Raw genomic sequence first — 13,950 nt, forward strand, 5'->3', positions numbered from 1 at the left:
TGGCTGCATGGGAAATGCTGTCAAAATACTGGTATTTGGATGTTGGAGCAACTCAAAGGCACAACTGGAGTAAATGGAGATGTTCACGAGAAAACTTTACACTAACTAGCTTGAGCACTGACAGCAGGCTTGGTATAACAGCCAAAGGTTCATTATGGGCAGCAAAACACAGTTGTTGCTAAGTGCCACACTGCTGGAGCTAAACTGTGGGACAACAGCCTCAAAAAGTACAAAACACGTCATCCAAGATGGTGCAGCCTGACCAGGGTGGAAGGAAGCTGCGTTTCAGAAGTTATGAATTAATCAGGAGCCTTGAATAAATAACATCTTCTCATGTGAGAGTTGTGTGCAGTTCAAGAACCATGTTTAGCTCATCTCTAATTTTACCATATATGCAAGTGCTCACATATATCAATGTATTCAGGTGGGTTTTAAAATTTACTCACTCATAGACCTTGGAGGTCTATATTTTTCCACATATTTCTTTTGTGGAAAATGGCTACTAATACCACAAATGGAACTAGTGCTGCAGTACTGCAAATGAGCTACAAATACTAATTTTAATTAAGTAAGGTGATGGACAGGTTTTAAAGGACTACCATGTTCTCTGTGTGTGCCTGTATATACAGGAAATCTCATCTGTGTTTAACTACTGCTGCCTTGAAATAAAATCCAGTTAAAGTATAAAGTGCATCATGTGGAGTAAAACCCTAAGAAATAACAAACAATGTGTCTGCCTTCCACAGATTGATTAATTTTGCTTAACAGCTGAACCATCACCCTCTTTGTCTTCTGGTTTTTAGTTTAGTGTTACCTAGGCTGAGAAAGGCCAGCCAGATGTAAGCAAAATTATTGTAAACTGAGACATTTTTGTAATATGCTGTTAAGGGAGAGTTAAGAAAACCAGTATCAAGACACTGTCCAGTTGGGGTGTGTAAATATTATTGTGTGCTTCTTGGCCCATTTAGCAAATACTTTCTTTTCTGTGATAAACCTATGACCTCCATATGGAGCATTTTCATGCAGAAAGTATTCCTCACACTCATCTCTTCCTGGCTCGTAATAGTGGTAGGGAACTTTATGAAAGCCTTCTGACCTAGGGAAAAAAAAAGATACACTTAAGTATTATTTCCAAGAAAAACATTAATGTATACTGCACCTGAATTCACTGAAATCCTTTCCATGTGTCAGCACCTGAGCTCCTTTGCTAAATTGTATAAGGGCTTTCATAACAGCATGATTTGTATGAATTTTCCTATAGAAAATGATGCTATGTGTATCTCTCAAAATACACTGATCTTATCAGTCAGCAAGAAGCTGATGGGCTGGTTCTTATGAGTACTGCACATTTCGTTTAACCTGGGAGAACTCAGTCCATAAGGCTCCATATCCCTAAGCAAAGTCTTCTCATTGGATAGTCCCAGCTCTTGCAGCTGATTCTTGAACTGGCTGAATAAGGCAATTATAATAATAATATACATTATAAATAGGTAATGCAGTCAGAATTGCAGCTTTAAGGAAACCTATCCTTCTCTGCTGCCAACAGACTGAAATGCTATCATGCTGTTAATTGGTTTTACATCGGGGCTATGCAATGCCAGCTTGGCTGAACTCTGCGAGGACAACTTTAGTCCTGTAACCCCTCCTCTCAGGGCGTCTACTGTGTTTTCATAAACAAAAAACAACATATGTTCGTTCCATCTGGATGACTCACTCAATCAGTGAGATCTGCAAGTTCTAAAAAGTCAGTCTCTAATGTTAAGATACCCTAATTAAACAGCTGTGACTCAAATTCCGTTTTTTTTTTTTAGGGTCTGCCAGGAATGAGTCCCACTGTGGAGTAACACAGAATGTGGAGTGAGGGCACCCTGGAGTAACACAGAATGTGGAGTGAAGGTCTGCACAAAGACTTCACTCTAGGAGCTGAGGACCCACTGGACTGGTTACACGCAGGACTTGAACCAGCCTAGGTACAGAAGAATAGATTTGTACTAGTATCATACATTGTTTATGACATTTCCTGCTTTCCTGAATGAGGGATACTTTCATTTTATATTTTGCTACCATATACTGTAGATTAAAGCATTTAACTTGGACTTCTAAAAATTGTGTTTAGAGTTATACTTCTGAAAATAGGATTAATCCATTGTCACTGTAAGGCCATTAACAGTAGTTGATTGGAATTTATGTCAGTTTACTGTGATAAAGCTTACAGTACTTGCTTTATTATCTAATTAGAAACCCCCTACTACTCAAAACAAGCCATATATAACCTAGAAAGTTCAAGTAGGTTGCTCAATGGTGGTGAAATGTAATTTCAGGTAACTATCCTGGGCTAATCAGTTTCTTTCACTTCCAGGTGTATTTGGTATTCAGAGAACTAATATATTCATATTTCCTCTATAGATTTGTTTTAGCAGAAGAAGTAAGTACATTTTTTCAGAAGAGTATGAACATACTTTGTTTCCAGCTAATTCAGAAACTGCAAAAGATCTTTGATTAAAAATAGTTCCTTATGACATCTGATGTTAGATTTTGTAAATGTTTTTATTTTATCAACAGAAAATGCCATATCAGGACTAATATGCTGACAATAGTGTCACATCAATGCAAAACACTGGGAAATGACTGCCTGATCCATTTTTTGGATTTATGATATTAAAATCAGTTGTGAAATTTTGACAAGACATCAGAATTGTAGATGCATGAAAATAATTTCCTGTGATCTTACTTGCAGTAGGTGTCATTTATCATCCCATAGACGTGAATTCCATAGCAGGCATCCATAGCCAAAATTAAGGTAAACCAACCCGTACTGAGATATGAACCTGACTGGACTCTGTAAAAATACAACATACACAAAACAAATCCAATGAGAAATTATCAACAATTTATCAAAGAAATATAATCTATTACCTAGGACAAAAGGCATTAAGCAACTTGACAATCTGTCAAAACCATACAATTATTTTGAATTATTTATAGATATGCTCTCATTCTTGCCAGCTTGGGGCCTCAGGCTATTGTCCACAGAAAAAATACCATGTTAAATATCTGAAGTCAAACAATGCGTCTTCCATAAGACAGAAAATAAATTATTTTTACATCTGAAAGACAGCAATTAGAAGAGTGTGTAAAATGAGACAAAGTTCACCAAAAAGCAAAGTACTGGCAGAGTTTGTGCTGTGTGCGTGTGAGTATGCACCATCCTCTTCCACAAGCAAAATCTTCATCTGCAGTGTGCTATCCTCACCTTGAAAATTCACACAGTAATGAAACTTTTAAGGACATTTTGGTAGAAAACCATCTAATATAAGGCTTTGTAAAACAAAATTCTGTGCATATCCCTTTACATAAGTCTGTGTTACCACTCTTTAAGATAACATAGCAGAGAGAAAAACACAAAAGGTCAGTGCCCAGAGTGATAACCTTTGCTCAAATCACTAGTTGCATTAAATCAGTCCAGAGCTATTACCTGCATGACTAAGAACAAATGACATGTGTAAGGATTTGGCTCACACATTGGCTATGTGAGCAAATGTAGGCATTGTTAATTGCAGACCAAATCCTGTTCGCTCTACTCACACAAGTGTGACCAATGGGGGACTGGGAGTCAACAGAGCTTTCCATATAACCCAGGCAAGCAAGACATACTGCTTTAAAACCTCATAATTAATAACACAGCCCTCACTGCTTACAAACTGGTTGAAGTCCATCTTTGTGGAGGTGTTTTTTCAGTTTGACTGAAATCAATGAAAATAATTACCTTAAGACTATAAACAACTTGTCCTATTTCCAAAGAAAGATATCACAAAAGCCATAAAACCATCTTAATAGAGCCCCATCTTTGGCTGAGTTTGAGAGTTGGATGTGAGTGAGAGGAGGGGATAATTTAGCTTTATGCCACATCTTTTAGCTCTTAGCTTTTGGGTACAGCAGGGAGCAGTCTGTTCTCCATCATAAGTTAAAGTAGCCTGAGGTTTGCACACAATTAAGTTTTGCTGCAAAAGAAATCCCAAATAGGACTATGTGCGAATCAGATATCCCCATCAACAAAATCTTCTGAAAACATTTTCTTCCAGGGGTAGGAATAAATTTTTCATGTGGAAAAAAAAATATCATATAGCAACTTACCGAGCCTATAAAACCCAACTTCCCTGCGAGAGAGAAGAACCAACCTCAGGTGTTTCTTCCTGGTTCAGAGCAAGAACATACTATGGTCTCCTGCCTCCCAGGTAAATCTGCCAATCAGAGGCTTTTGGCTCAGATTCTATGTTACTTCCTTGCTCTTTCTTGTTGCAATTTGACTAAATAGCAATTAAGATGATGGGTGAAAAAGTAGTCGCACAACCTTTATGACATTTACCTGACAGACACAGGACTGAGATTCAAATTCCTTCTCTGATTAATATCTTTTATTATGGATAGTCGAAAAGCTCCAAGAGCTTTACATTCCTACAGAAACTCCAGTATACTCTAGTTTAAACAAATCTTATTTTGTTTTTAGTGAAAAACAATTACTTCAACTCCCAGAGAGTTTTATTGTACTCAAGAACACACCAAGTAGTTTGAACTACATCTTCTCTTCCTTGCCCACGTCTACCATCCTTCATGGGTTAGCTGGTGTGAACTTCCATCCCTACCTTTCCTGAAACATCCTTTTCCTTGCGGAAACTCCTAAGTATCTGTTTAGCTGCTTTTGTAAAGGACCATTCTGGAAACAATAAATAAAGGGTTAACTTAGCACTAAAGAATGACAAGTGGGAACAAAAGGCAGAGGGTCAAATACCCGTGTTTCATTAGGTGGACAGCAACTATAATTGTGCTTCTTTACTTGACAACTTACAGCCACAAAACTGCATATCTGTTTGTCCCGTTAGGATCATCATTTCTTCAAACAGAATGTTCTGCTACTGTCTAGCAAAGAGAATTCCCAATCTGATTCATGTTATTTCAGAGTAACATTCTGCCATGGTGAAAAGCTGCATTGCTTCTAACTTGCTTTCTGCTCTTGCGCCAGAAGAACACTAGCCTTGAGCTTTTAAAGGCATTTAGAATCATAATAACCATGTATAAGAACACTATGAAGATCAGAACCCTTCCAATAATGGAGGCTTATTGAAGACTACTATTGACAGTAGTATCTGAAATTTGCTATACTCAGGAGGAAAAAGGAATTTAAAAAAATAATTAATCAATATTTCTTGTCTTGACATGAGGTACACGACAGAATACAGATTATATACTTTAAAACAAAGCACTTAACATTCCTCACATTTTTTTCCTCTGAAGATACATAGGGATACAGGGGAATATACTTAAGCGGTAGGGATTCTGGATGATTTGGTAACATCTTAGAATTCAATCTGATACCATAAACATACTTTCAACATTTTAATGAAAGCAATATCAGAAACGTGAAAACAATTTTAGCTGTCTCTAAAAAGTCATAAATCTCTGAATACGTTTTAAAATATCATCCCATAAAACTGTAGTGCAAAGCAATGTCTCAGCCCTTGCTATTATGCTAACACAGTGCACTCGATTTCTTTCTCTACAGGAGAGTTTTACCTGTTGTTTTGGCCAGAGCTTTTTGAGACTCATTAGAAAGAGTTCCTCTTGTTACTGTAATTGCATTCAAATTTCAAATTTTACACACTGAAAAGAAAAGAATCCTCTGTTTATATGTAGCATAAGGCTATGTTACTGCACAAATCCGAGGGAAGGAGAACATTAATCTCAAAACAGGGAAAACAAGAGTTTGTTAAACATCATCTGTAGAACTACTGTAGGCAAATCTATTGTGATATATGTATGTGCTGCAAATCCAAAATTGTTCCCTATGGCTCACAGTGACTTTTTCTTATACTCTAAAATTAATGGGGCACCAGATCTAGGCAGGAAATTGTCTCAACAGCTCAGAAGAAAATAATGCACTATTTTTCAAAAAATGCATTTAAAAAGAAGATGGTTTTGCTTTCAAGACATGGTTTACAGCTGGATGCAGCAATAAAAAGACAATGCTCGCAAAAAGTTACTTTGTCTGTTTATCTTGAAAATGAAAGCTTATTTTGCATACTTTCTACATTATTAGGATTCTTACAGAAACGTTAGTTATTGGGATGTAATTCATTCTGCTAAACACCATCCAGCGTTTCAGAAAAGTACATAGGCATATGCTTAACATTAAATACACGAAAAGACCAATGGAAACAACTTAATTAAGATGCTTGCCTATCTTGCTCTCAGTGAAGGTTTAAGTGCTTAAAATGTCATTATTTCATCTCAGAATATAAAAGTAACTCCAAGATTAATAGTTATTTGCAAGTTTCAAACACAGAATTTGCATTTTTAGTAACGCTTTCCATAAACTCCAGTAGAAAGAACTGACTGTTGTTTCTCACAACACTTTAAAAAGGAGGCTTGCCTTCTATATTTTAGAAGGAAATGGTAAAAAAACACATTTAGGATTGATAGAATTGTAATGTGTGATACATAAAGCTTTAATTAAAAATTAATTAAAAATAAAAGCAATTAGACAGGGCTCTTTAGCCTTAGCTTTCCAATATTCTACAAAAAGCATAAGAAACTGATGTAAAGAAGAGGGAATAAAGAGTGCCCCATAAAAAAGCTAGCGACTGAAATTCATCTTCTTTGACATCTATAACTATGCTTTGATGTAGGCTAAATGAAGGAAAAAAATAGTTCCTTCTCTCATCAGGGAAAAATGGAAGAACATCAAATATTTTCTTAATGATCAAGGGCAGGTGAGTTCAAATCGGGTAAAAGTTTTGTTGTCACTTGAGTTCTAATTTACCATAGAATTCCAGGAAGTTCTTTTCTTTGTTCAGTTGCTCCAGGATTTTTTATGTGCACGATCAATTCTAGCTCTATGGTTCAATGGACTGTAATTTCCAGTGGGGACTTCAGTGGTAAAAAAATAAAAACGAAAAAAAAAAGTTTGTTAAGGCAGAGATGATCTGTAGACAAGCAATTTCATGTCAATCTCATTGCAGAAAAGAATTTAGAAGCTTATTTTTTAATTCTTTACTGGGAGAAATTAGAGAGCACAGAAGGTCAATTAAGTGTTAATTAAGATGAAAAACGAAGAAATTTAGGACTTCAAGAAGCTATTAAGTAATAGAGAGCTTGCCAAAAGCATTAACTAGACACTTTTCCTTTTTTTGCCTCATTTCAAAATATTGCAGTAAAATAAAATTCAACAATGACAGATTGAAATGACAAGATTCTTCAGGCCAATTAATTGACAAAAAAATTTGTCTTTTCATAAAGGCTGTTTATACACTCTAATCCTCAGATGACCCTCCTACCAAACTACTGAATCAGCAGCAGCTTTATTTGCAGCAGCTTGTCAGGCCCCTTGATTAAGAAATAAGTATAAATAAGTGTATTGGTCTAAACAAACTAAGAGAACTGTAATCCACAGAATGGCAGCTTCATAATGTGAGATGTCTTTCTGACATGCTAAAAGATTTGTAAAAATGATTCAAAATAAGTATTTTCAAGAACTGTTTCAAGATTAGCTTAGGCTGCGTTCAGGTAGACATGTCTCTGGTACTTGTATCCACAGCGCATCGAGATACCGTTAATGTTCTGGGAGAGGGTCAGTATACTCTGGTTTTGCCTGGCTCTCTGCCACTCGCCCTGTGTTGGCTTCATCTGTGACTGACCCTCAGGAATGAGGGGAGAAGGTACAAGTCCCCTCCCCACTCCCTTGTTAAAGACAACCTGCTCTTTTTCTCCCCAGGTTACTGTAGGTTTTTGCATTGCTGAATAATGATATGTTTCCTTAAAACTAAAAATATGGAAAATTTATCTACCAGCACAAACTGGTGATCCATTACATAACTCTATACTCACCAAATTAATGGTACCATTGTACTTATGTTGACTGAGATTTCTCTTTTTCTTCTGAGGAAGCATCACTGAATATAGCTGCTGAACAACTCTGCTTTGCCAAATTAAACACCCACATTCCCCAAGTCACAGGTTTGGTCTATGTCTTCCTCTTCATATCAAAAGCAGATTTGTAAATGACAGATTAGAACGAGCTGACAGATAAATGCCCCCACCTCTGAGAGAACAGCAAGGCTCATTTTCCTAGCACCTCTCCTTTAAGGAGCAGATACACTTCTCGTGCCAGAAAGCTGTTTTCTTAAGAGGAAAAAAGGAAGTACATTTGGTACAGGAGAAGGGTAAGGCTCTAAATGCTGAAAAGTATTGTCGCTAGCCTAGATTTAATTCTGTTTTCTGTAAGACTCGGTGCTTTGTGGCTAATAATTTCATTATATACTTTCTGTAGAAAAAAAACAGCACAAGAAGAGCAATGAAGACACAGGCACAGAGAAATGATTTCACCTGGTAAAAATGGTTGCTATTTCTGCGTTATAAAGATACCTGTTAGGCAGTTGTTTATCATAATTATTCATTCTTTTGTACGTGTGTGCACACACGCATGTGCTTGCTTTGCATTCCACAATGATGCAGGACATCTAATAATAAACACCCATGCCCCTCTAGCAGTGAGCAGACTGTCTCACACATTCAAAAGCCCACACGGTGCTTCAGGTCATTCTGAAAAGTGAAACATTTATATATGGGCAGATGTTTTATTATCCATCATGTATGGTTTTATGCAAAGCTTAAACAAGTGGAATGCATTATGAACAGCACAGACTACATTCCAGATTCAGATGGTGACTGTGCGCAGCAAGATGTATTTGGGAATGGAAAAGTGATGCACTCCTGCCAGCCCAGACTCTTGGTAGATCATCCTTACTGTGAATCCTGAAAATAAACTGCAGTCAGGTGACATACTGTCCAATTAATCTCCAGAAATATAAGTTTTCTATCTCTATTAATACTGCACCAATGGAACACAGAGGACAAGAGTCCATTTCAGTTGAATTTGCTACAAACCCACAGCAAAGGCTACTCTTAGATCACAAACTAGCCCATGAGAATCTCCCCTCACAATATGATTTTAAAAGAGATGTAACAATTAATAAATCCTACGTCAAAATGGCCTTGATAAAAAGATGGGAAGGACACTTCTGGATGATTACAAAAGGGAACAGAGAAATGATGGCTTTGTATTTAATTGCATCTAATTTTAAAAAATACAATTATTTGTCTTTCTATTTTCAATTTTTGGCAAGACAGGCAAAACCAATACTAGAAATAAGGAAGAATCTGTTACTGCCATTACTGAAATCCATGTGGCATCTGCTTGGGTATGTCATTTATGCATATAGTTCCAATCTTTGTGTTGCATACATATTTTTTTATTTCTTTCCTCTCTTTCTCTGCTCTATTCAATATACACATGGAAACCTGAAACAAAGGGAAAAAAAAAAACCAGCTTAAAGAAATTGACTTCTGCTGCCCAGGCTTCTGTAGTTTCCTTATTTCTGATTCCTTGACCTGACTTTGATGCATCTCAGCTTAGTCATGAACTCAGGCAACAAGAGAAGGAAGTTATTTCATCCAGGTAGAGAAGGCTCCTTCAGATACCTGTGCTGCTGAGCTCAGAGAAGGAGAATTCCTGTTTATCAAGAGTAATCATAGAGGTCCAACTTGCTGCAAAGCACACAGAAAAGAAACAAGACTCAGGAACTGTAATTGTAAACCTTGCCTTCTAGCCAAGACATATATATTTTGAGGTTTGAGACTCTTCTGGTCTATGCCAGCATAGCACTGGCTCAACAGTACAATTACTTGTGCTTGCAGTGGTTGAAGCAAATGGGAGGTAATGCCAAATCTGCTTTCCTTGGACAGTACTCATGCCTGCAAGTTAGTTGTGGCACCATGGTGTACTCCTATCCCGCCATTCTCCACTTTCCATTGGCCTATGCTAGGTCAAATGCTTCCTGCAGTCCCTGGTGGCAGTGACAAAGGGAGTGATGGCTGAAACCTTGACACAGACAGGTTTCACAACTTGTGCTGTGGGCATCTGTAGGGCAGTTTAAGTGCTCTTCTCTTCACCAGTAGCTACCATCCAGTTTGCTGAGCACTGGTTCAACATTTTCCCACAGCACGAAAGGGAGTAAAGAAGGATTTAGATTTTCATCCTTTGTAACCAAAAATGAATCAAACCTCAAAAGTGTGCCAAGTGGAAGAAAAAAAGACAGCAGTGACTTTTTTCTGCATCTACATTTAAATCAATACTTGCTGTCTTGGGTCTGCACATTTTCCTCCAGGGATGTAAACTAAACAGAGCTGCAGTTAATCCAGGATCCCTGAAGAGAATTAATTAAGCAGGCTTTCCCACCCTTTTCTTTTGGTATTAAAGGGCACTTACTACTTCTAGCTGCATATTTTAGTGAAATCTATTGTAGGTGAATACAGAAGAAATTTCTTGATTAGTTCTTACCTTGTCAAGACAAGACACTGAAGGGAGTTCATCTAACTCTGGCTGAAAACAGCTCAATAAAAACATTTTCTATTAGGGTGGGGTTTTTTTTTAATGTTTAAAGCAAAAAATATGGGACAACTTTCTAAAGGTGTACAGTGTATGTCTGTGACATCAGGATGTGGGCAGAGGCTTTGATAAAGGTATTTTGTTTTTTACTGCTATGGTGAAAATGAAAGAACAGCTAGCACGAGACTGTACCCTAACTTTGTTCATTTGAGTGGGGAGAACACCGGACCAGATACTGAGCTGATAGAAACCACACTGATGTACATCAGCTTATATCTTTTTAAATTTCCTACAATCTGCAGTCATTGTGTTAGTTCATTCACTACCTCTTTGCTGTTAACATGGAAGGGGAGGCAGTGGTACATTTTTCTCCCTACATTTCACATTTATCTGAGAACTTTGCTTTTCACCAGGACGGATGCTCATCCAACAAAAGCTTATGGAGGGCCAGCCATAATATTAGTGGGAAGTTTCATTTCTGAAAGGAAAATAGTCACTGAAAGAAGAAAACTCAAACCCCACAGATGAGGCCTTCATTGGTCCATATTCCTCTACCAACAACTTGTCTTTCCCCATCTATGGTATTCACAAGAGTGTTTCCACGTATTCTAAAACTAATTCCTAATTTGTTACTAAATTACTCACTGATTATTTACATTACAGTAGCACTGTGAATCCTCGCTGTGCAAGGCACTATACACACACATGACAGTCCTTGAGCCAAAGAGCTTAACTGTCAAATAGCCAAGAGAAACAGATTCTTTGGAGAACGTACGTATCCTTATCCCTAGTTCTCACATGGAGCTGATGCATACTGAGATTTTCTCCCTTACATTTAGGGCATGTATATAAGTAGTAGTTTAAGATACATGTGAAAGTCTCTCCACCAAGTATAACAGGTAGAATGGAATAAAATAAATGCAAGACCTTCTAGTACTGTTTCACAGAAAATTCCTACAATACTGCATTGTATTATAAAGCCTCATTCTCTGAAATTGAATCTGGAGCCACAGAGCTCTTCTCTACACTGCCTATTTGCACAAACCAAAAGTTCATTTTAGATTATGGAACATCAATATTTTTAGCAAAATGAAATCTTAAATCCAGACAAATTATTCTGATGTGGAAAAAAGGAGGTAAAAATAGAACTTGCGTGGGTCTGAATTTTAATTCAAATGCAAGAGGCCATAATGTAACCCATCAGTGAAGCTTTGAAGATGAACTGCTAATTAACACAGATGTTGCCTTCCCTTTTACTACTGTAACTTTCTCCAGATAGACTTTTCCTTAAAGTAAAAAAGGAACAAAATATTTCTCTTTTTTCTTTTTTTTTTTGACATACAATTTAATGAAACACACACACATATATAGGTATCATTTTACTGTTTAGTATCAATATTAGGGTCTTGCTTACTCTCTGTATTCCATCCAAATGTCTCTAGTCTTTCACTGCTTTCTTAATTAACTCACCTCTGTCCAACTATCTATAAGGAAGCAAATAATCCTAGCCTCTGAGCTATTGAAACTTCCCCTACCTTCTCCATTGCTCTGTTCACATAGTAGCTGGCTTTCTGATGGGCACCTCTCGCTGATGTACATTGTGGACAGAAGAGGTTAAGGTCTCATTAAAGCCCCACTTGAAATATAGCAATTTGTCGATCTGCTGGAGGGTAGGAAGGCCCTACAGAGGGATTTGGACAGGTTAGATAGATGGGCCGAGACCAGCGGCATGAGGTTCAACAAGAACAAGTGCCGGGTCTTACACTTCGGCCACAACAACCCCATGCAGCGCTACAGGCTGGGGGAAGAGTGGTTAGAAAGCGGCCCGGTGGAAAGAGACCTGGGGGTGCTGATCGACAGCCGGCTAAACATGAGCCAGCAGTGTGCCCAGGTGGCCAAGAAGGCCAATGGCATCCTGGCCTCTATTAGGAATAGTGTAGCCAGCCGGTCTAGGGAAGTGATCGTCCCTCTGTACTCGGCACTGGTGAGGCCGCATCTTGAGTACTGTGTTCAGTTCTGGGCCCCGCACTTCAAGAAAGATGTTGAGGCGTTGGAGCGAGTCCAGAGGAGGGCGACCAAGCTGGTGAAGGGTCTGGAGGGTCTGACCTATGAGGAACAGATGAGGGAGCTGTGGTTGTTTAGCCTGGAGAAGAGGAGGCTCCAAGGTGACCTTATTGAAGTCTACAACTACCTGAAGGGAGGTTGTAGTGAAGTGGGAGTTGGCCTCTTCTCCCGGGCAACTAGCGATAGGACAAGAGGGCACAGCCTCAAGCTTCGCCAGGGGAGGTTCAGGTTGGACATTAGGAAGAATTTCTTTACAGAAAGGGTTATTAGACATTGGAATGGGCTGCCCAGGGAGGTGGTGGAGTCACCATCTCTGGATGTGTTTAAGAAAAGACTGGACATGGCACTTAGTGCCATGGTCTAGTTGACAGGGTGGTGCAAGGGCAACGGTTGGACTCGATGATCCCTGAGGTCTCTTCCAACCTGGTTGATTCTGTGATTCTGTGATAGTGTCCCAAATCCTCAGGACATGCAAGATTAGCTTTTGTCTTTCCCCTTTTGTTCACCAAGAGCCACTACATTTATGCAGCAGGGTCTTCTGAAGGCCAGATGCCTGCAGCCACTGACAGAAATATTTACACTGAAGGCAGAACCTTGGTTGCAGACAGACATATTCAGCAGAACAGACAAAGAATGGTGCATTTTTTGTCTCAGATTGCAGCCTTTGGAAGAAAGTGCAATGCAGCAAACAATTCAGAAAAGCAGAAGACTGCCACAGAGAAGCTCATAGGAAGAGGAACTATGGATCAGAGTAGATTCCCTTCTAGCCCACTGCACAGTTCCTTCAACACTGGACAATTTCAGACTATTTTCTTCCCATATTCATTGAATAGACTGCAGGGTGATAATCGTACAAATCGAAGCTGGGAGAAAATTCTCCATACTTATTAGAATGGCAGTGAAATGTTGTAAAAGAGAATTTTTATGGCTTCCCTGCTATCAACTGACATAGCAAATTAGTTAATTTTCCAAGTCTTTCACAATCCAGCTTTTTGAGAATAGTAAACTCAAGAATTATTGGACTAATCATCTGGCCAGCTCACTGTCAGTGTAAGCTAATGCCTAGTTATCAAGTACGGTGAAGAATTCAGTTAGCTTCAGGGATTTGATATTTCCAGTGAACCAAAGTTATTAGAACACATTCATGCAGCAGGACAGTGGTCCTTTTCTTTATAAATAAATGCTCTGATTTCTCCTCCACATAGTATATTGCTCTTAGTGACATAATCTTTTCAGTGGTACCCAGTATCAGCTAGTTAAGACTTGGATGTGTTGCCAGTGAAGGTCTGCAGGCAAGCAGCTCTTTAGAAGGCCACATACCTGACAGCATACGTCAGAGGAGGCTGTTCCCGCTCCCTAGGCATCAAAGTTCAGGACATCACAGTTAACTGAATTCTTCTCTTTAAGATTTGCATAACAAACACTAAAACAAGCTAATTCATTAT

At 38.4% G+C, this 13,950-nt stretch overlaps 1 protein-coding gene across 2 annotated transcripts in view; it reads right to left on the reverse strand.

Annotated features, from left to right (window-relative positions):
• Positions 1 to 909: 909 nt before the first annotated feature.
• Positions 910 to 13,950, reverse strand: part of ST6GALNAC3 (ST6 N-acetylgalactosaminide alpha-2,6-sialyltransferase 3) — a 121,413-nt gene continuing 108,372 nt past the window's right edge. Inside the window, exons 4-5 of one of the 2 annotated variants that reach the window (XM_068406893.1) lie at positions 2,732 to 2,839; positions 910 to 1,096 (exon numbers count right to left, since the gene is read on the reverse strand). In XM_068406893.1, coding sequence (XP_068262994.1) covers positions 910 to 1,096; positions 2,732 to 2,839 — 295 coding nt within the window. The remainder of the gene's footprint in view (positions 1,097 to 2,731; positions 2,840 to 13,950) is intronic. The other variant, XM_068406894.1, reaches the window with a different exon arrangement.

Source organism: Nyctibius grandis, chromosome 8 (genome assembly GCF_013368605.1).
Source record: "Nyctibius grandis isolate bNycGra1 chromosome 8, bNycGra1.pri, whole genome shotgun sequence".
In the NCBI taxonomy this organism is placed as follows: domain Eukaryota; kingdom Metazoa; phylum Chordata; class Aves; order Nyctibiiformes; family Nyctibiidae; genus Nyctibius; species Nyctibius grandis.